This window comes from Rhinolophus ferrumequinum, chromosome 8 (assembly GCF_004115265.2).
Source record: "Rhinolophus ferrumequinum isolate MPI-CBG mRhiFer1 chromosome 8, mRhiFer1_v1.p, whole genome shotgun sequence".
Classification (NCBI taxonomy): domain Eukaryota; kingdom Metazoa; phylum Chordata; class Mammalia; order Chiroptera; family Rhinolophidae; genus Rhinolophus; species Rhinolophus ferrumequinum.
The window spans coordinates 39,166,167-39,188,994 of record NC_046291.1 but is presented as its reverse complement, the minus strand read 5'-3'; the positions used below and the strand labels follow the sequence as shown (position 1 = coordinate 39,188,994).

The 22,828-nt window shown below is 39.0% G+C and overlaps 1 protein-coding gene across 1 annotated transcript; it reads right to left on the bottom strand.

Moving 5' to 3' along the window:
- SLC40A1 (solute carrier family 40 member 1) lies at positions 1-22,264 on the bottom strand. Its single transcript, XM_033112000.1, has 9 exons — positions 22,151-22,264; positions 20,668-20,807; positions 20,135-20,202; positions 14,990-15,149; positions 12,676-12,791; positions 11,598-11,724; positions 4,791-5,036; positions 3,334-3,996; positions 1-1,587 (listed from the first exon to the last, which is right to left on the bottom strand). The coding sequence occupies exons 2-9, from the start codon at positions 20,708-20,710 to the stop codon at positions 1,274-1,276; spliced, it is 1,737 nt and encodes a 578-aa protein (XP_032967891.1). The 5' UTR covers positions 20,711-20,807; positions 22,151-22,264; the 3' UTR covers positions 1-1,273.
- Positions 22,265-22,828: the final 564 nt, after the last annotated feature.

The window sequence follows — 22,828 nt, the reverse complement described above, 5'->3', positions numbered from 1 at the left end:
TTCAGGAAGATTTTCAAAATATTTTTATATAGAAATATTTTACAAAGATTTTACAGTGTAGCAAATCATTATGTCATACCATAGAAAGAAGAAAAAAAAGATTAAATCTCCAGGATAAAGAAAGTGCTCATAGCAACATACTGCAGTCTCCATGAAAGTGCATAAACGGTTAAGGCAAAGTACCATGTTGGTACTGGCATGTTGCAAAATGACTTGTAAAACAGTTTTTAAAAATATATACAAAAGTTTTCTTTCCTCCATTCTTCTCAAAGACATTTAAAAGGGATACATTTAAAAATAACTCTTGGGTACAAAACAGTAAAAGTAAAAATGCTCTACCCCAGCGTGTTCAAAGTAAATCAAATGATTGACAAAACAAAACCTTTCCAAGTGTGGGCTTGCTTTCTACATTTAACCTACCAGGCAGAAAGCTGACTCCCTCATGTTCCAAGATGGAGATCATTAAGGAGAATTAACTTCAGATCTTGCCCTTCCGTGTGACTTTTAGCTTCTAGTTTCTATAACCAAACTACTTGCGAATATGAAGTCATTATGCATTCACTGTGTTATAAATCTACTTTTATAGTTCTGCTTATACCTGCAGCTTACATGATAGCCATTTTACAAAGTGCTACATATGCTTAACACAATATTTTGCCCTATCTGATAATAAAAACATGAAGGTGCTCTCTCAAGTTAAACCATAGACCCAATTAGAGAATTCTAGTGAAATTTTTTGGTTTTCTACATATATGTAAATCCCTTAAGATCAATAAGGATAATACTGGTTATCAAACTTTAATCTTAGTACGTGGAGTAGAACTTATTTGTTTTTATAATAAAACATAATAAAATACCAAAGAAGTAAATGAGCTAGACTTGAATAATAGTGAGTTTTAGGGAAAACTGACATATCTGAATTCTAGTACAGATAATATCTGCCAAAGAATAACTTAATTCACATGGCTAACCACTCTTTTAGGTAAAAGTTTACCTACTCATGAGAAATAGGGAAAATCAGTGTCATCATTTTAGTATCCATATTTAAACTGGGTTGTCCTTTTCCTGTATTTTTTTCCATCTTTAAATGTAAGGAAAATTAACCAACTTATTTCTGCTGACTAAGGTTTCCTAAATAGCTTTTAGCCGTCAAGGTATCGTTGTGGTAAAACCAGAGAGAGACACCCAGCCATTTATTGGAATTCTGAAGTAAAAAATAGGTACACGTGCTCTGTGTAATCTAGTAACAGGGATAGCAACAGTTAAAACTGTGTTACACAACAGATGAATTAGTTTGATTGTCATTTGTAACCTCTTTTTCATCAAGACCGCAGATAAAAAGCTTGTTGCCCAGAGTTTTCTGAGCAAATCGGAAATACATGATGTGGCCCATTGCCACAAAGGAGACTGAAATCAACACGAGTAAGCCAAAAGCTTCAGGATTTGGAGCCAGGATGACCATGATAAAATGCAGAAGATCAAGAAGGTAGTTCATGGAGTTCTGTACACCATTTATAATGCCTCTTTCAGATTCAATTACATTTTCTTGCAGCAACTGTGTCACAGTTAAATCAAAGGACCAAAGACCTACAATAAAAGATATTTTTTTTAGAGATATTCAAACTCTAAAATTTATAGCCATATATTTCAGATTTATAACTTACAAATCTTTTGACATGTGCAAAATACACGTTTTAGCACTATTACTTTAAAGTCACCATATATGTATTTAACATAGCCTTGCCTTAGAGGATTATTTTTCATTAATAAATACTGGGTTATTAGTGGCTCTAAGAAATGATTTCTAAAGCCACTAGTCAAAAATAAGTCTCATCTAAAAACTTCTTAATTCTGTTTTTTCTGTGATTATTCATACTATGAAAGCAAAACTCTGAAATTAGAGATATTATAAGTACAGTCATATGCCACATAACAATGTTTTAGTCAGTGATGAATTTCATGTATAATAGTGGTCCAGTAAGATTATAATGGAGCTATACAGTGACATCACAGCCATGGTGGTGACATGGTAGCACAATGCGTTACATGTAGTAATGCTGGCGTAAAAAAACCAGCTGTGCTGCCAGTTGTATGAAGTACAGCATATACAATTATGTCCAGCATATATTATACTTGATAATAACAAATGACTGTAACTGGTTTGCGTGTTTACTGTGTTAGGATCATTGTCATTATTTTAGAGTGTACTCTTCCTACTTATAAAAAAAAAAGTTTGCTGTAAAGCAGTGTGCTGTGTTATGCCAGCCGCAGCCTCATATATCTCCTGTTTACTGTGATTGAATCATTTTCTCCTGTGCTTGATTTAATCTTATATTGTTTTTCACAGTGACACGCTGTATTGGCTTGTGGCCTCGGAGCAATAGACGACACCATATAGCATGGGTGTGTAGTAGGCTATGCTATCTAAGTTTGTGTTCACACAATAAAATCACCTAATGACACAGTTCTCAGAACATACCCCATCATTAAGCGGCGCATGATTGCACTAGTATTTTTAAAGTTTAAAACGAAAGGACCTAATATATTGTTATGGTTAAAGTGTAAGGAAACTTTAAACCATTGTTACATTTACAGCTTGGGTTCTAAAGCCCCTACAATAAAGCTGTCTTACTTGAATATTAATGTCTTTGATAAATTAATAAACCGCTTTGTATCACAAGATAAATAATGGTTTCATTTCAAGAATGAATTCAGGAGGAGACAATTCATCAATACTCTATTAATGATTACTTCAATTTTGCTTTGTAAGAAGTCTGTATATTGTTTCCTTCCAGTGCTATAAAATCCATTTGTTTGGCAAAGTATACATACATATCAGCTAGAGAAGACCTTTGAAAGATTTGGTTTTCTAACTACCATATCTTTTTTTTAAAAAAATTAAACCAGAAACACTATCTTTTTTACCTTGTCCCGTACAAATATTCTCTAAATTATAGTCCTTTTGGTAGAGTTATTGCAATATAAAGACTGTAAATTACTAATATATAACATATAATTATTATAGCTAATATCCATTAAAGAATTAAATAACATTGAAAGAGTGATATTTAAGATACTCATTTTGAATTTTTTTCAAGCCCTAATCATGTTTTATCAAAGTATATGTAGATATATACATACACGAATATAGTTTTTTTAAACTATAAAATAAAAATTTCATAATGAATGACTGGATTATGCACAAGGATCAATAGTGGATTTTGCTTAAATTAACTTTCAAGGAGTATTTCAGATCATTTATTATTGAATTCTCTGAACCCACAATGCAATTAGACACTTTAATTCATTAATATACAAAAAGAGATGTCTTACCAATTCTAGCAGCAATGACGCCTGCAAACAGCAGACTGACAGAGATTATGGACTCAGATTTAGGACCCATGTATATGTCCAGGGAAGTATTAGTGGAATCAGACCCGTTTGACATGTGCATTTCAGTTGTAAAGATGATTTCAGGAATTTCTGTAGGTAAATTTGTGGACAGTGGCTCTGCTTGAATGAACCTAGAACGGATATCTTGAAAAGGAGAAACAGACAAGTCCAAAGGGCTTCCAGGCATGAACACGGAGATCACACACAAGATCAAACAAGAAACCTGTGCAAATCCTGAGATCAAACCAGTCCGAACCAGGCCACATTTTCGACGCAGCCAAGTAAAAGCCACAGTTCCCATTATTCCAGTTATGGCTGATGCTCCCATCAAAATACTAAGGATGGACCCACTCAGCCCCTGAGTGTAGGCGTACCCTGTGGTGATGCAATCAAAGCCCAGGACAGTCATATAGAGGAAAGCAAGACCCATGCCTGCCAGAAACACCGGCTGGTTATAATAGGAGATCCATCCATCGCGGAAGGTGCGGAAGGGCTCAGCCATCTGGGAGGCACAGGTTGGCTCTTGCTCATGTTCAAGCTCATGGATGTGAGGGTCTTTCTCACCCATTAGATGAGTTCCCTCCAGGGATTTTGGCTCAGTTTCTGTTAACAAAAGACATCATTATTTAGGGGAGAGGGCTTGGGGAAAAAAGCCAATTATTTTACTCCGTATTTTTTCTTCTCTTCTTTCGCTCCCCCAGGGGTACCCTTTGCTATTAGAATGTAGTATGTATTTTCTTTTTTCCAATCTAAGTATTCCAGCCTTGGAACAATCTCCAAGTAGCAATTATGTTAAATAAAATACTATTGATCTCAATTGCTCATGTTCTCTCTCTCTCTCTTTCTCTCTCAGAAATTATACTCCCACTAAAGTAATACTCATCAGATAAAAATACAATTACTGTCTGGAAAAACGAAGCATCGTATTTTCTGGGGCGCTGTTAAGATTCCATTCGCCCAGAAGTCCATCTTCCTCTTCCTGGGAAACGCCCACTTTCATGTCCTTACTCCCTCCCACCGTCCTACAAATCACCTACAAATGGCACGTCACTCCCCTCTTCATAGTCTCCTAGGAATTCTCTTGTTCTCATTTTTATTCCCATTCCTATGGCTTACCTTTTCCCAGCCATCCCTCAAGTAACTGCCCCTCTGTGTCTACGGCTCACCTTAAGGAAAAGGGCCATGGGTTCCATTCCAACCCCCGGGGTTTCACCTAGCATCCTTTCTCAGCCCTCAAAAGCCTGGGTTTTGACTCATCTACCAAAGTGATATATTTAACCTCCTGCGGGCCGTCCGTGGTACTAAAATCCGATATAAATTCAAAATAGTTTTGGTACTCACTAATATCAAAGGTCTGAATATCAGAATAAAAGGATTGACCCCTGTGTTGAGTTTACCTTTGTGTAAATTCAGTTGTTTCAACTCAGCTTCCTCTACTTTAAGAACAGCTTTCACAGCTAGAGCAGGGGTTTTCTGATAAACCTTCCAGAGCAGAAAGTACTCCACACACATGGACACCAAATTCCATCCCGAAATGAAACCACAGCCAATGACTGCAGAGCCAAATGTCATGATCTGGCCGACAGCCATGGGGGCCAAGATGTTGGTCAACTGGTCAATCCTTCGTATTGTAGCATTCATATCTACAGTGGAGAGGAAAGATGCAGATAAGTGTGCAAACCTGTCAAAGAAAGGCTGCCCACTTGTATAATACAAGCTCAGAGACCAAGCATGTATGTTCCTAAAATGTAAATTTCTAAAAGCACTCTATGACCAAACCACAACCATTTTCTTAGAAAATTCCTTCTTGTGTGGATCAATTCATATTAAATTTGCCTCAAAAATTTGATTCCCTTGGGATTTTATTAGTCTAACATCGGCTTTTAAAATGAATACAATTGTGGAACTAAATTCTTTTTTTTTTTTTCCCAACAAAAATTTATTAAACGCCTATTATGAGCTAAGCACCATTCTGGCACTATAATGAAAATGAAGAATATCTTTTCCTGTCTTCATTGAGTTTACATTTCCATGGGAAAAGAAAGACAATAAATCAACAAGCATATAAATATACAGCATGTCAGATGTTCGTGAAATATTATGGTGAAAAGTAAAGCGGCAAAAGGGCATAGAGAGTGCTCAGAGGAAAAGGGAAATTGCAGTTTTAAATATGGTGAGGCCAAGGAAGAATGATCTGTAAAAAGATAGCATCACAGCAAAGACATGAAGTGGTAGGAGGCAAAAGAGTGAGTCATGTGGATATCAGTGAAAAGAAAATTCCCAACCAAGGGAAGTGCCAAAGTCCTGCGGCAGGAGGATCATGCCCAGCGTGTCAGAGGAACAGCAAGGAGGCCAGTAGGACTGAGGCAGAGCGAGGAAGGAAAGAGATAGGAAGAGATGAGGTCAGAGAGGGAGGGTAGACTGGTCCAGTCAGTTAAGGCCTTGTGAACATTAGATGGACTTAACTAAATGAGTCAGAAAACCTTTGGAAGCTTACGAACTGAGAAATGGCACAGTGTGACATATTTTCAAAGGTTCATTTTGGCTGCTGTGTTGAGGAAAGACTGTAGAGAGAGGGTGGGGGGAGGTGGTAGACAAGAGGAAAGACACAGAGAGAAGTGGAAGATGACAGCAGCACGGACGAGGCTACAACAACGGACATGGAGAAATACACACCGGGATATACTTTAAAGGTAAAACCCAAGACTTGCAAACCGATTAGATACGGTATACGAGAGAAAGAGAGGAATTAGGGGTGACTCTAAAACTTTTTTCCTGAGCAGCTATTGGAAGGATAGAGTTGCCCCTCACTGAAAAAGAGAAGGCGTCAGAAGAATCAGGTTTGGGGCAAAAGAACGAGTGTTTGCTTCTAGAGATTTTGATTTTGATAGGCCAACTGTCATGCAAGAGGCCAACATCAAGCAGGCAGCAGTTAAATAAATCGGTCTGAAGTTTAAGGAAGAAGTATGCCCCAGATTTGGGAGTCATCAGCTGGTTGATTTTTAAAGCAACATGGCTGGATGAGATCACCAAGGGAGTGAGTGGAGACTGAGAAGAGACAAGGTCTGAGGACGGAGACTTGAGCATGCCAGGGTTTGTAAACCCTGGTCAGGAAGATGAGAGGAAAAGAACCAGGAGAGTTTGATGTCCTAGAAGCTAAAAGGTGACAATGTTTTAAAGAAGGGGGAGTAATCAACTGGCAAGTGCTGCTAATGAGTCAAGAAAGGTGAACACTGAGAAGAAGCTCTAGATTGGCCACAGGAAAGGTATTGGGGGGGCCTCATAAAGAGTAGTTTGGGTAGAGCAAAAAGGGCAAATGCCTGACTGAAGACGATTTAAGAGACTGGTGCCCACTCCAAGGGACACTGTTTATATTACATTTTAAGTAACTGGCGCACTCTGGCTTCACAATGTGACTGTTGCCCGCCCCCCCTCGCCTCCCCAGGCATTATGGAAAGTGAGGCCCTGACCAAGGAAAGGGATTAGAAAGAGTGAGCATAGAGATATCTCTTTTTGTTAACTTCCACTGAAAAGGAGAAGAAAGAAATGGAGTGGGCAGGGGTAAAGACAGGGATATTTATACAGCATGTTACATGCTGCTGAGAAAGATACAATAGATGAGAAGGGATGGCATCTCAGTCTATTGCAAAAGTGGACGAGTTGTTCTTAGATAGGAACACAAGTAATTCGACAGCAGCAAGAGTATAGGCCACGTGTATGGCTTCCAGTCCAAGCAGAAAGAGCGATGTGATGGTGGGAGCACATGGCAGTTCTCATTTCTTCCTTTTTTTCTCAGTGGAACACAAAGCAAGTTCCTCAGTGAAAGTGAGGATGGGAGAGGAGGTACTAAATGTGCGCAGAGAAAAGTACGAAATAGTCCTTTCGGAAAGTGAGAAAAGGAAAGGACCAGAGAAAATAGTGTCATCATCTGGCAGCATGAAAGAGCCAACTTGGACCCAGTAATCATGAACTCTAAGTGAGAACAGTGAGCAAGGGAGTGTGTTTTTCTCCAGCCATGTTCTACTGTGGAGAGTGCATTTATCCAGAGTCTCAGGAAAGCGACGGAAGGAGTGAGGGGCAAGTAAGCTGAGGGTGTATGCTATGAGGCGATCATGTGGTCAGAACAACTGACCTTGGAATTTAAGCTGGGTAAGGAAGCGAGACAAGAGAGGTCATGAACAGTGGAAAGGTAGTGGAATTAAGGACTTGTCGGCAACAACCAGGTTGGGGGTGGGGTACCAGGAGTGAGTTGGAAAGATAGGAGGTGGGAGTTCAAGACATGGATGTCTAAGGTGGAGAAAATGGAAGGGGAGGATTTAGTGATACGACCATGGGAATATATAGCTGAGTCAGAGTGGAGAACAAGATAACTAAAGGAGAGGGAGTCAAGAAAATTAGCAAGTGTCTCATTCTCTATCTCACAGAGTGGAAAAATTAATGAGACCAGTCCTGCTCAATCATGTGGGGCACCAGACGGAAAAAGCAATACGTGACTAAAAGTACATTAACTGAAAATTACCTTTATTCCTCCTGTAGTTCTTCCTGGTCCTAAATTACCTTCCAATTAGTCCTATGAGTATATAATACTTATATGATAACAGGAGAACTTTGACACAGTTCACCTTTCACTTGAGAGGCAAAGGCAGTCTTCATCCAACTTATACGTGACCGTTTCTGCAGAGGCTCCACTAAATTCCTTTGGCCTCCCACTAATAAGTTTCCAACTTGTATGCTAACAGAAATGTAGAATTGATCCAAATAACTCAATAATTTGAATCCAAAAGTCAAGTACTAATGAAAATATACACTTGGATCTGGAAGCCCCAGACAACAAAATTAATTTATTTACAGTGGTTTGTTATTCTTTTACTACCTCAATTTTCAAGTGCTCATGAAGCTTCCTAATGCCACCAATTTCTATCTTTTATATTATACTTAGGAATTTAATATTTAGGTGTAATGTTGTGTCAGAAGGCAGCTTTTATTTTTCTGCAGCAGAATGAATTGAATAATAATTTTTGAAAAAGACCCAGTCATTTTACCTGTAAAAGGCTAGACAAGAAACAGTCCTCTGAAGATGCAAACATACCCTCTTTACAAACTTATATTTATTCTTCTGTAAACAGGCAAATGTGTGCTCATTTATAACTAATTTAACTGTTTTCAGCTACAGCTGTGGCACAGAATATGACATTAAATAACTACATGCTATTATAAAGGGTATAGTACATCTCATAGAATAGTAATTTTTAAAAGCGGATTTGCTGAGCAAATAGCAACCAGCAGGTTTGTGCACTTCAAATATGAAATCAATTTTTAGACAATAGAGTTCAAACAAGAAATGTATCAACCTTACCTGATCAAGCTAACCAGCAGGTGTTTTCATTAAAATGGTGGACAAGAAAAACCTCAGAAGCTATTAACAAAGATTGATTAACAAAGGAAATAGGAAAGGAAATAAAACAACAGATGGAGTAAAATATCTGGGAATAGGAAGTAAATCAAACAGGTTTGACCGGCTAAATGTCATGGCACAAAAGAATGTTTCAATAAAACACTATATCAAGTGCCTAGACAAGATAGTTAACAGATTAACTAGATGTGAAAAACAATAGCTTTTCTGGAGCTGTAAAAACTAGATCGTTAACAGCTATATTTTAGCCTGACACCCCTGAACTCCTAGAACTTTGTAACCTTTAGAGAAATTTTCTCTTGTTCTTTATCCTCAGGGATACAACTCCTAACTTTAAAACCTACCCTGAAATCAAGAAACACTGGGATAAGGGAATGGGAGCACTTAGCATCCAGCTCACCTTTCCTCTTTATGTGCACACCCCTCCCCTTCACACACACACACACACAGACACACACCACAAAGCACCCACAACCCACACACAGGTTCAGCCGTCTCTGCCCTGACCCCTGCTTGGGTTCCTTCTTTGCTGGCAACCTCAAAAATCAGTCTGAGGAACATACATGATTCCTGCCTGGAGCTGGTGCCCCTGTGTATAGACACAACCTCAGAGGTACCTGGAATTCTCCTCTCTGTGTACTTCCCGCCACACCCCCCCCCCCATTCTCTCTTCTATTTTTCCTTTTTCTTTGTTCTTCAACTCTGCCTCAGAGCAGAAATGGAACCCAAAAGCCATGGTGAGACCCTTGTGGACCCTCAGAACTAAAGAAATGTTTGGATCCTGTTTTGAAAGACGGTTGCTAATTAACACAAATACAAATAGTGGGGCAAAAACTTGACGGAAGACAACATGGGAGTTTGTTCTTCACCAGGCTACTCATCTGCACTGCTGGCTGGATGTGTAAAAGCACCACTTGCGAACAGCTAACGTACAGAGGACAAGAGGTCAACAGGCTGCTTACTTCCTCTCTTAAACTTGAGAAACTCCAGAAGGTTAGAAAATAGAAGAGTTAGCCTTTCACTCTGCAATAATTCCTAATACAAAGAAAGAGAGCTGAGAAATGGGCAGTCATGTGTTTGTTGTTCTGGGACATCACCTCATAGTCAAAAAGACCCACAAAGTTTTGTGGAATCTTTGGTTTTTTTGTTTTATTTATTTATAAAAACAACTAAGATTCTGAGTAACTTTATCATTACTCAGCATATATATATATATATATATATATATATATATATATATATAATTTTTTTTTTTTTTAACAGATTGTTCAGACTTCACAGAGTATAAATGAGTTAAGAAATTCAGATCAGGGAAAGAAAATCATTTCCAAAGCCAACTTCCCCCCAAAAATATATTCTAACAGATACGTGCTCTACGTTAAAAATATATCCTTTTAGACCCTTTGAATTTTAAAATGTGGACATGTACATACCTAAAAGAGTACATTAAAAAGAGAAAGTAAGCAAACAAACAAAAAACACAAAAAAGGACAAAACCTTATCTTACAGTTCAATGTGACAAAAAGAGATATGCAATTATTTCCTAGTACTAAATGATCACAAGAAGACAAATCAATGAGAATCACCACTTTAGCTCCAGAGAGAATTTCTTGCAGTACAGATTCACACGTGCACAATTCATCCTGGGCACACATCATCCTCTAAAACCATTGTGGTATTACTACCTACGTATAATACTGCTACCACAAAGTGATGATTTAAGCGAATTCTTTTTCTTCTTCTAGACCCTCCACAGATTTTGTTTCTTCTCTTACCACCTCCTTTCTATCTTATTTTCTTCATAAAACACATGGTCCGGTCAAACAAAGTTGCTTGCTAACCCCCTCACCTAATCTTGCCTTTTGTGTCCTGGAAGCTATTTAAGTCATCAGGAATGCTTTTCTTGCCTGTTAGGATAGTTGGGCAATGTGTTTGTGATGCCCATTATCTCAATGACCAGCAGAGTTGATTCAGCTGATCTGATCAGTAAATAGTTGTACCCCTCCTCCTTTACCCTGTGTAATTATCAGTCCACTCTGTGTCTGTGTGCTGGATGAGGGGCAGGTAGGGAGTACTGAGGGAGGGAGGTTATTCTGAGCCCAAGTAATATTGCTGTAATAGAACATGATGTTTTGTAAGCATTCTCCCATCTGTCTTTGGCCACTTGTATATGTGTCCAATAACAAGTAAGAGTGTAAGCTTCTTAAAAACTGTATTCTGTCCTCTAATTCTTTAATATATGTAACTGCAATTATATTACATCATACATAATATAAGTTATACTTTATAACTTTAAAGTAGAAGGAATTAACTTATAGAATCTCTCCTAGAATTAGTTGTTTCCATTTGGTTTGGAGAAACATAATATCCACAGTATGACTGGTTAGTACTGCTAATAACATCCATAGTATGACTGATAAAAATCTCATGTCAAATTTTTGCTGTTCTAAATATTAAGTGAACATTTAGAGACAGCTAACAAAATTTTTTAAAAAGAAAAAAAAATTTTTTTAAAAAAGAAAGAGCTCAAAAGAAATGTCCTTCATCAACAAATTTGCCAGGTTTGCATAGAGTAATAGAGAAGTTATTGTAACTTAACTTCCTATAAATTAACTTCAGAGTAGTGAGATAAATCTTTGCACTGAAACTGATAATGTGGTAAAAAAAAAAAAAAGACTATGATTTCAATTTATTGCTCTTAACAAATACCCAGAAATAGTCTCACTTATTACCTCTGATTTAAAGTGAATTCTGACATAACCCATTTAGTTGAAAGAGAAAACCAAATTACCTGCCAATTTGCTTCTGTCTTCTCCTGCAACAACAACAATCCAGTCCCTTTGGATTGTGATTGCAGTAGCAGTACTGGCCAAATTTGCAATATTTGCAATAGTGATGATCAAGATATAGCAGAAAGTCTGAGGAATTACAGGGAAAAATTGAGTTAAAATGTCAGTTTTACCATACTGTACTTAACACCTCACTGTGCAATGTATTTTAAAATGGTCTTTGGTGGCATGATAATCAAACTTTGACTTCAATTTTATTTATAAACAATCATTTTACATATGAAACAATAAATACCAGTGGTCAAGTTAAAGGGCATAATATCTTCCTGATTCCTATCATCTATAGTTCATATAATATAAAAATTATAATAGTCATATGCATATTTATGTGCCAGGTATCATAAAGTGTCACCATAGGGGTAGTTTTTCATATTTACCCCACAAATATCTCCTTTGGAAAAAACATTAAAGGGGAAGTGAGAAGACCCGTATTTTTAAGTGACAGTTCTGACACTTTCTAGTTGCATGACAATGGACTAACAGCACTTTGTCTCAGTTTTTTTCCATCAACAAAATGAAGGGAATAAACTAGAAGATGTCTACTGTCCTAATGGGCTTTGAAACTACAATACCAATCCAAATATACATAAGACTCAATAGTGACATCAAATCCATTGCTTTCTACTACACCCCATCTCTCTCTTGTCCATCATACTCTCATGAAATCATTGTGTGAGACGCTATCCAGTCCATGTCCACAAAAAGAAATACCAATTATTACTGGAAACATACAATCATGACTGATTTAAATATAATAAACTCTTAGACGTGCCACTCAAAACAAATAGGGAAAAAATCTAATAGGACAAAATTTAAATTCAAACAATATTAATGAGTATCTATTATGGGAGAATCAAAACAAAACAGAACATTTAAGGGATATTAAAGTAGACATAGAGATCAATATTAAAAGGTTCCATTTGCAAAACGATACTCCCTAGCCTCAAAAGATTTTCTGTCATCTTTTACCACGATCAGATGTTCAATTTTCTGCCGTTTAGAATCTCACTGAGAACTTACAAGAACCCATCCATGGTACATGGTCAGAAGCTCGTTCTTATGTAAGAAAACCATCATCAGGATGATTCCACACAGGATGACCGAAACATTCTGTATCACCAGCGAAGTCTGGGCCACTGTACAGAGGGAGAAACAGTGTTCACTACACACTACACCAAAGTGTCCCAATGGGGCTGTTTTTATCCACATATCACTGTTCTACTACATTAATGTATATTCAAGTTACTACAAAAAAAAAAAAAAATTCCTGAAGTAAATCCTGCCTCAGCTATTTCTAGGACCCAGCATATGACACCTGACCAGTAAAATCTGCAGACAGAACGATGAAGTGCTCATCTTTTTCTTTCTCTGTTAACTGAAGCCATTCATAATGAGCATATTTTCATTTAGTTTATTCTCATGAAAGTTTACTATTATAAACAGAACTATATTACATAGACAAGATCCATCTCTCAGCTCTTTGTTGCTTAAGCTAGAATAAGAACACGTAGGAGATGATGGAGAAGGTTAAGGAGGAGATCATGGAATCCACAGCCCCCTACATGGCAGGCTGAATCTGGTAAGATAAGATGGTATGAATACATAGGAAAGACACGTAAAAATTTGTCAAGAATAAAGCAGCAGTGTTTTGTTGTTGTTGTTGTTGTTGTTTTGGCACACTATTTGCCATTGTTATGAAATTCTAAGCTATACCTTTCCTCACAGAAAGTGCCAATTTTCTTGCAGTGAGGCACCCATGTAGATAAAGTGCTAGAATAAGAACAGGTAAGTATACAGGTAAGACACCTTCTAGTCTTTTCTCTGCCACTTACTAAGGTAGACGATCTAGGACAGGATGCCTAATATTTCTTATGCCCATGTCTATAAGGTGAGGATACCAGTATATACCTGCCTTCCTTACTTTACAGAGTTATCATATGCTCAAATACTTATTAAGGTACTCTGAAAAACATAGAGTTGTGTATGTAAGGTATAATTACAGCATTTGTCTTCAAGGGCAGTAAAGCTCTTTCTGGCTTGGAAGGTCATATCAAAGCTTCAACATGAAACAAACTGCTTTCTGAAATTAGTTTGAAATAAAATCCCAACATATAACTCATTCATTGATGTATTCATGCATTGCACAAAGAGTAAATATCAACTGAATGAGGTTCTCAGCTTTCAGGTCCCCACAGACCAGAGGAAATTATCTGTGAACAGATAATTATAAGTACAATAGCATAGGGATTAACAAAGCCTGATGAGAAGAAGAAGTGGTTAACTTGGCCTAGAGACACGAGAGAAGGTTCTCATGGAGGGTGACATATGAGTTGATTATATGGAGATTGCTAGCCCACCACACTTTCCTTTATCCAACTCAATATTTTTCCTAACCTATAATTTCAGTGCTCAACAATCATAAAGTTCAAGGACTCTACAAATAATATTTCCATTTTCCTATTTATAATTATGTACATACATAGGAATTTTTTCTAGGGTACAAAACTTTTTTGCATCTGCATTTTGAACTGCTCATTCTCAAAACAAAAAATGTCCATCTTGACCATTTTGCTAATAACATCAAGTCCTAGAATTTGATAATCCAAGTGCTCTCCATGCACGAGCAGTCATCCTACACTGAAAGAAACTAATGATATCTCAGCCTTTCTCCAGCACCTAAGACAAACACAGCCAGGTCTTGGCATTGTCAGGAGAGCAATTCAGGAAAATTTTGCCCTGAATGATGGTCCACATTGCCCTATTAGTCTGAATAACTGAATCGTTCAATCACTGTCTCTCTTTCCTATATAAAACTGAAAGATCTCAGTATTAGTGCTCTAGAATAAATATTAATATTAATACATTATTATTTCTTTTCCCTCAAAAATGTATAATTCAGCTTTCCATGATCCAGACTCAGATATTCTCTCATGAATCTATAGTTCTCAATGCCCCTCCACACATCTCTATATGAAACCAGTAACCACAGGACAGATGTACACACTGTCCCAGGAACCTCACACTAAAAATCTCCAGTGTAATTCCAGTGTAAGAAAGGATGCCAGAGTTAAGCAAACTTTCAATGTTTAACATGGTTCTCAGAAAAGTGCTATGGTGTTAATCATTAACATTTGGAATGTATGAATAGCCAAAGACACCAAAAGAAAAACCTATAAGCTCCATATCCTGGCATCCTAACCTTGTGCATGAGCCCCAGGACCCTCCCTGCAAGGGTGCTGCCACCAAGTTCCCCATCACTCAAGTGTGGCATGCAGGCCTGCACAGCGTGCCAGTGGTCCCATGAATACAAAGGCACCGCTGTAACAATACTCACCTTTAAGTCTGGCGTTCTTATCCACCCAGTCACCAATGATGGCTCCTAGGACCAGAACCGACCCTGCCACCACCAGTCCATAGACTGCAGTCAAGAGGAGGCTGTTTCCATAGAGCTCAACCAGAAACACAGACACTGCAAAGTGCCACATCCGATCTCCCTTGAATAAGGAAAGAAGAGAAAATGTTGTGCTGAGACAGTTTTAGTTTCTCACCAGTTGTACTCAGGAAGTTGCTTCCTTATCAAAAGGGCACTTTCTGGCTACAGCATGAGCTTTTTCAAAGTCAACAATTCCTCTATGGATTGAATACTGGTTGGGTGTTAAAACAGTTCATCCTGGCACAATGGAAAATGTTCTTGCCCAATTACTAAGTAAACCCGAAAAAGCATATTAATGAAACGTGCATAGTCTTTTTCATTCTATAAAAACCATGTAGTTTCCAGACCCAAGAAGGTATTTGAAGACAAAACCTGTTCCTGTGTGTGGCAGGTTTCCACCCAGGCCTCGCATTCACCTCTCCTCATAAAGTAGTTTGCTGCTAAATCAGAATGCAACTACAGTATACTTCAGAAACATCAGTATGCCTAGAATGTCAAAAAAATAAAAAACTAGTTTCCCAAATTATAAAATGATAAGAATGGACTATATGACTTATAAAGCTTCTTTTACTTCTAATATTCTAAAATCTATGCTTTCTCACAAGTAAATTTCAAACGCATAAAACAGCAGGGCAATCAGAAAGATGAAATTAATATGGGAAATTCTGGCACCACGTGAATGAAGATATCAAAAACCAATGCATTAAGCAAGTAGTTATTTTAACATTTTAATACAGGTAGGTTTTGAAAGGGGCCAAAACTTATTTCTTCATTCCAGAGCATATAGGGAATTTAGAATTCTTTACTGCAAAATATGGAATGACAAATTTTTAAATTAATATATATTTATTATATATATATTAATATATAAGGTAAATTATATTAGTCAGGTAAATTAATATATAAGAAATCTATAATGGACCTTATTATGAGATTTTTAGGCTCTTTCCATGACTTCTAACATAAAATACGCTAACATAAAATAGGACAACAATCATATTCTATGCCTGGAAATTAGTACAGGAAACTACATTCCCAGGAAAGATTCCTTATGGATTTGACCCTACGTGGAAGTACTTACACTCCTCATTCTTTCCGAAGTCTGTTAACATCTTCCTGATACATTTAATGTATCAGGAGCAAAATATTATCCTGGTATGTGAAAGGATTTTAAAATTTTAATAATGCCAAGACAATCATATTTTGCATTCGAAACTTAAATTGATGCACATGCACAGTAGCGATCATTTACAATGAATTTCATGCACACCGGTATTTCTCAAGTGGGGCAGGGAGTGATTTTACCCTCCAGGGGCCACTTGGCAATGTCTGGAGCTGTCCTGGGTTGTCACAACTGGGAGAAGGAGGCCTACAAGCATCTCCCATGCATAGGACAGTCCCCCACAGCAAAGAATTACCCAGCCCAAAATGTCAATAGTGTCAAGGTAGAAAATCCTTGGTATAGAAGGTTAGGAACATAATTTAGAACCACATTTTCAAATTAGCATAAGATTAGGGCCTTGGAGGGTAGGGTGGACATAATCAAATAAATGTTAAAACAAACACTGGAAGCCAATGGCAGCACCATGTTTGAAAAAAATGATTCTCACTGAACAGTCTGAAATGTGAGCTCTAGAACTATCTGCACTCTCAACCCTCAGCACAGCGCATGGCCCAGAGTAGGCACATAACAAACAACTGTGGAATCAACACAAGGGTGGATATGCAGTGGATCCCAGTTGTGAACGAGTAAATACAGAATTGGTGGCAAAAACCTAGACTGATGTATCAACTATATTTTTAATATATGTTTTCTGTAAATGTTCAAGTATATTTGTTCTGTGAATGTTAATATGTACCATGATTAATATTTCTGAGAGAGCAATTTTTCAAAATTTGCTTTGATCATAAAAAGAAATATTTCCACCTGAGTAGGAATTGTTAGTTTCAAATACAACTGTACTGAACACTTAAAAACATATGATACATATACAATCTGCTTGAAACCAATAAAAATACAAGTCTATATATTAAGATAAAGATGTCAATATGAATAGAAAATAAAGCTGTTTTCTTAATCTTAACATGAGGAGCAAATTTAGATTTGATTAGAATAAAATGTGATGGGAAGAAGGGAGATACTTTATCCTAATCTCCTTTCCTCTGAAGAGCTCCCAAGGAAAAGACAAAAACACATAAATGTCCCAAATGATAGGTTTCTTCCATGAGCGAATTTCCGCTTTCTTAACCTAAAGAGTAAGAAATATTTCTACAATTGCCTCTTTCTTTTGTGTTGTTTTGTTTTCTCCTATTCTTTTCCCAAAATAATTAGTTTAGTTTTCTCTAGAGCAGGCCATCAAAACAAACACTATTAAATGAAAATTTTCTCTCTTGCTTATCCCCGTATGGCACGTCACCTTCTTGATGGAAAGGAGTAAAATTGTTCCAGTTATCCCAACTTCCAAAGGCTTTAGGTTTTAAGAAGCAACAGATTGTACGCTCACAAAGCCCAAGAATCAGGTAAACTCTAAGCAAATGTTGACCAAGTGTAATCTCAAATCCACCCATTCCTTCCTTATGTCCATTTCCTGCCTTCCCATAAGTTCTCAGCATACTTTGATGATTTGCTTACACGTCCATCTAGACCCAGTGGACTGAGAGCTGAAAATCAGCTGAACATCTGTGAATGAGCAATCACAGTCACTTAATATTTATTGAGAGGCTACTCTGTAGGCACTAGAAATTCAGCAGTACACAAAAATCAAGGTCCATATTTTCACGCAGCTTGCATCCCAGTGAGCAAAGACCAAAAACAAATCTAGAATAAGTCAAGTGGTGTAAATGCTATGAGAAAAAATAAAATCGGATGGGGCTGGAAGGTGGCATTTTGCCTGAAGTAGTTACAGAAACCTCTTTGAGCCAGGAGCTGAGGGAAGTAAGGGATGGCGCCATACAGACATCTGGGGTATAAATGGAGACAGTCCATAGGACAATGACATAAGATGTAAACAACAGGCCACCCTTTTTCACTGCCTTACATTATTAGTTATTTTTTTGTTATTAGATATATTTTTTAAAGTCCACACTGAACTATAAGCTCCTTGATGACAGAATTCACTTCTTACAGAACTTTGTGTTCTGATAGTATAGAATAAAATGTATTTATTGATCCACTGGTAGAAAGAAAAGAAATAGGAAGTGAAAAACATTCAATCCTACACAAATCTAACCGCATATAACCTCCTACTCCAACACCTCTACATTCGGTATATAGGAAACTATGGTTTGGCAGAGTTGGTGGGGAGATAGATAGATGTATATACATAAGCACACATATTTTATTGTAATAAAATCAGGCAGAGTGTCAAGTGGCAGACAAAACTCAAAAGGTAGAATTATTTAGAGTTAGAGAGCATTCCTCTTTTGTAATCCTTTGCAATAAAAAGAAGTAAAAATCCTCTAAACTTCATATGGTTGTGGTTGCTGGCTTGTTTTGTTTTGCTTTGTGTTGTTTTGTTTTTTATTCAATTTTCCCACAAGAACTCCCTTTGCTCCATTTACTGTAAGATTGGGGTAAGTAAGCATCTGTCACTTTTCTTGTGGACCTTTTAATTAACATGACAAAAAACCCTCCTGGAACAACCACAGATCCACTCCTTTGGCAAATCTGCCCTCCCAAGGAAAGGTCACATAAACCCTAAACTTACCTGTATTTGGAAACGAGATACATGGTTCTCCTAATATATAGGTTCAGACCATATATAGGTTCAGAATTTCAGATCCTATCCATCACTTATTATTGGTTTTTTTCTATACTTAGTAGTTACTAAATTAAATTAGAAGAACAAACTATTGGTTTAAATTATTAAGGATAGTTTCACTAGGTTTCTCCTTAGAATCATCAGCTATTGGAAATGAACCAAACCCACACCAATGCTACTTTGTTTACACATATTTGCAGTCATCCCTGCCTAAGCCTCTGGGAAGACAAGAGCTTGCCTTCCTAAAAAGGCCATCTTTGAACGGCTATTTCTTTGAGCTGATAACCTAGCTTAATAATTTCCTAAAGGAATGGGGTACAGATTTACTCATAGGATAGTATACATTCATGTGTTAAGGATGATACAATAAATGTTTCCAATTTAAAAACAAAACAACATTCACAAAATTTACTCTCAAAATTCTTTGTCCTTACTCATGTATCTTTTTAATTAAATGTCATATATACGAGGCACAAATAGAATATATTCAGGCTTATTGCTTTTAAACAATAAGAACAATTGTTTAATTTTAAAGATTCTAATCATCATTAATTAAATACACATCCAACATCCTTTTGGGATTATTCTTTTTTGAGGGGTTCATGAAAAGAACCCAGGCCCACAGAAACACTGGAACTCTTCCAAGACCAAAGAGCAAGTCAACGTAAGAGTTATGAGTCAGTTGCTGATTTTCACTGGATGATGATTTTTAAGATAGCTTGAAATACCCCACACATATCTACCTACAGATAACATTTATAAAGACCAAAATTTTCATCACTCAGATACTTATTGCTGGGGTCAATTGTATTTAAATTAATCTTAGAATGTTATTTTTAGCCTGAGTCAGTCACTTCACTATTCTGCTGTATTTTCATAGTGCAGTATGCTGGAATTTATAAATTTAACAAAAGAAGAAAACAGAGAAATATCTTAAAATGTGAAAGAACATTCTTGGTAGCAGATATCACCATTTACTAAGCCTACTAATGCAAAACACAATGTACAAACAATGCAAATATCCCTGTCCTACTGAATCCTGTCTTTGGATAGTTGACAATCTACAGTAAGTGGTATCACCCAATAATTAAATAGCATTTCCAAACACCTATGAGAAAATACCTTTGGTGAAAATAATTTTTTCATTAAAGCATGTGTGTTTGGATGATTTCTGTCTTCAGCTGCATGACACAACTGGAAGACGGTTTAAAATAAGTGGCCCAAATGAAAGGAAACAAGAAATTGTGTAAGTATGTTGTAAGAATTACTGTACACTCTCACTTACCCAAGTAGATAAAGAATGACCAAGGTAGAGAAGGAATTTTGCAGAGGTCAGGTAGTTTGCTAAGGATCCTGCAAAGACACACGGCGGAAGACAAAAAGGATAGTTAATCACTTGAGTGATCTGAGGTTGGAATGTGTATACATTTGCTCTTGTTAAACATGACTATTTAAAAACGTCTGTGAGTGACAAACCATGCACATTTTATCAAGTCAACACTGAAATTCAGCATGACCCATTTATTGGCCAGTCACTGCATAATTTCACACACAGTGAGGAAAGCTCTTGTTTCAACATTCCTTAATTCCATTTTTTTTTAAAAAAAAAACAAGGCAATCCCAGTGTCCCAGTCTACTCCATCCTTGCCTGCGTACAAGCCCCTCTTCCCACACCCTGAAATTCATTTCCTCCTCGACTCCCACCAAAACACGAGTCAGGTGAGCTACAAAGCACTCTAGTTAACAGCTGAGCCTCAGGAAGCCGCTGGTCTCCACCGCCCCACCTGGGTTTCCACCACTAGCATTCGGTCAGCTTACCACAGCATCCTCCCTGGCGGTTTTGCTCCCTTGCCTTGGTCATGACACCAGGCGTCCCGCGCTTGCTCTTCCGCTGCTACTGCTGCTGCTCTTGCTGAGGTGCGTGTTAACAGGAGTGCAAGGAACTGAAGAGAGCACCGCTAAAAACACAACAGCCTTGTGCAAAAAGACCCCAACGACTACTATGACAAATAAAAGAAAAACGGCCCGAGGGTCTTTTTCGTTTTGTTTTTTTTTCTGTCTTCTTTCCAAACTTAGCTAACACTGTAGCTGAAGTTGGAAAGGCAAAGCCTTATGGAAGCAGGTGGGGGGCTCAACAAGGCCGTCCAAGCCGTGTCGGAGCCCCTGTGCCTCCGCTGGCGCCGCGGCGGCCTCCGGCAGAGCCCAGCCCTTATACCCGGTCGGGGCGGAGCTCCCTCCGGCCGCCGGCTCTGTTCCGCCCCCTGCATTTCAGGGCCACCCGGGCGTCCCCGCGGCGCGAGGCCAGGCGTCTGTCGACCCCCGCGCAGAGCCGCCTCCACGCCCTTCCCAGGAGTTGCCCGCTCGGGGTCCCCGCGGCCCACTGGCCACAAAGCACCTGCGCGGCCTGCGGGGACTTTCTCCCGCTCACTCCACTCGCCGCGTTTTACCGCTCGCGAGGGTCTGGGAGGCCGGGGGTCTGGGCAGGGAAGGCCGGCGCAGGGGCCCGGCGGGGCGGCGGGGAGAGGAGCGCAAAGCCCCGCGGCGAGCGTCGGAGGAAAGTGCTTCGCACCTGCCACCTGGCCGTTCTGGGGAGAGGGCGGCCTCCGGCCGGTCACTGTGCCAAGCTGCGGCCTGGGCTTGGGGGATGCGGGATCTCTTTTTGTTTTTGCTTTTAACGAAAATCATTTTTAATATAGGTATTTACATGAATATAATCCGTGTCACAGAGGCCGTTTTCCTGGCCTTCCCATTCCGGCCCGCCTGTGTGCACAGAATATCTTTTCTTCCCAGGACTGCATAGCGGGGCTTCTCTCAAAGAGCCGGAATCAAAGGGCAGGAAGGGGCGCAAAGATCAGAGTCCAGCCCTCTTCAGAGGAGTAAATGTTGGCTTGGAAAGGTCAAATCCAGCAGCGGGTTAGAGACCCACCCCAGCCCCGAATTCAGGTCTCGAAACGCTTCCTGGAGATGCAGCGAGGAGGAAGCAGCCCCAGCATTTCCCTTCACCATCCTTCCTGCTCCCTCAGCACCTCTCGCCCCCGCCCCCACCTGCGCGTCCTTTCCCCTCCTCTCCTCCAAATGCCCCAGTATCTGACAGGCTGTTACCAGGAATACCGGTTATCCCAGTTGTGTCCCTGAGTGTGTCCCTGTCCAGATAAAGCCATTCAGCGGCCTCATGAAGGGGCAGGTGAATGACTAAAGAATACCAGACTTAGGCCTTCCTTGAGTTTTGCAACCCCCACCCCCACCCCCACTCCCCGCCGCGTGCCAGAGGCCCGGAGCACAGCAGCCCCTGTTACCTTACCCTTCTCAATCTCGCCAAAAACCGGGGAGTGGATCCTACACATTGAAACTCCAACCAATTTCCAACCTCGGAGCACAAGCAGGACTGACACCCAGTAGTGAAGGGAGACACGCATGAATATATGTCCTGTATCTGCCCTCTCAATCAGGAGCCCCACAAGTCAACGGGCGGGGTGCAGCTGGATTCGGTTGGGACGTGGTCTGGAGGGCAGAGATAGGGGATTTACAGTTTAGCTACTACTGTTAACTGCCTTTCCCTTTTCAAGCCCTCTTTTTCCCTTTCTTTACACAACACTTGCAAGTCCTTTCTCTCCACTCCTACGGAGATTTTGGGTTGACTTCAGAAGTTGGAGAATAGCGTCACATCTTTAAGGAAACCAAGGCACGTTCACATGAGGGAACTGCAGAGGGAGGGAACTGACGGATTAAACCCTCTACTTCGTGGGGATCTCTTAACTGCAGATGAGCTTTGTTGATAGGTCCTCAAACGAAGCGCAAAGGATAATGATATTTGCACATATGCCACAGCGTCTCTCAGCAACACGGTGCTTTACATTGATTTTTACATGCCACCAGAGGATTATTGCGAGGTCCCCAACTTCCAGATGCCTTAAAGGAGGTGCTGGTTTTAGAAATTTACATTGGTGCACACGGCCTGAGAAGTGTTTGCAGGAACAGG

Coding starts and splice junctions, on each gene's coding strand:
- SLC40A1 (XM_033112000.1), bottom strand. CDS start 20,710: ATGACCAAGGCAAGGGAGCAAAACCGCCAGGGAGGATGCTGTG. Junction 12,792..14,989: donor TAAGAACGCCAGACTTAAAG/GTGAGTATTGTT, acceptor CCCTCTGTACAG/TGGCCCAGACTTCGCTGGTG. Junction 3,997..4,790: donor ACAACTGAATTTACACAAAG/GTAAACTCAACA, acceptor TTTTGTTAACAG/AAACTGAGCCAAAATCCCTG.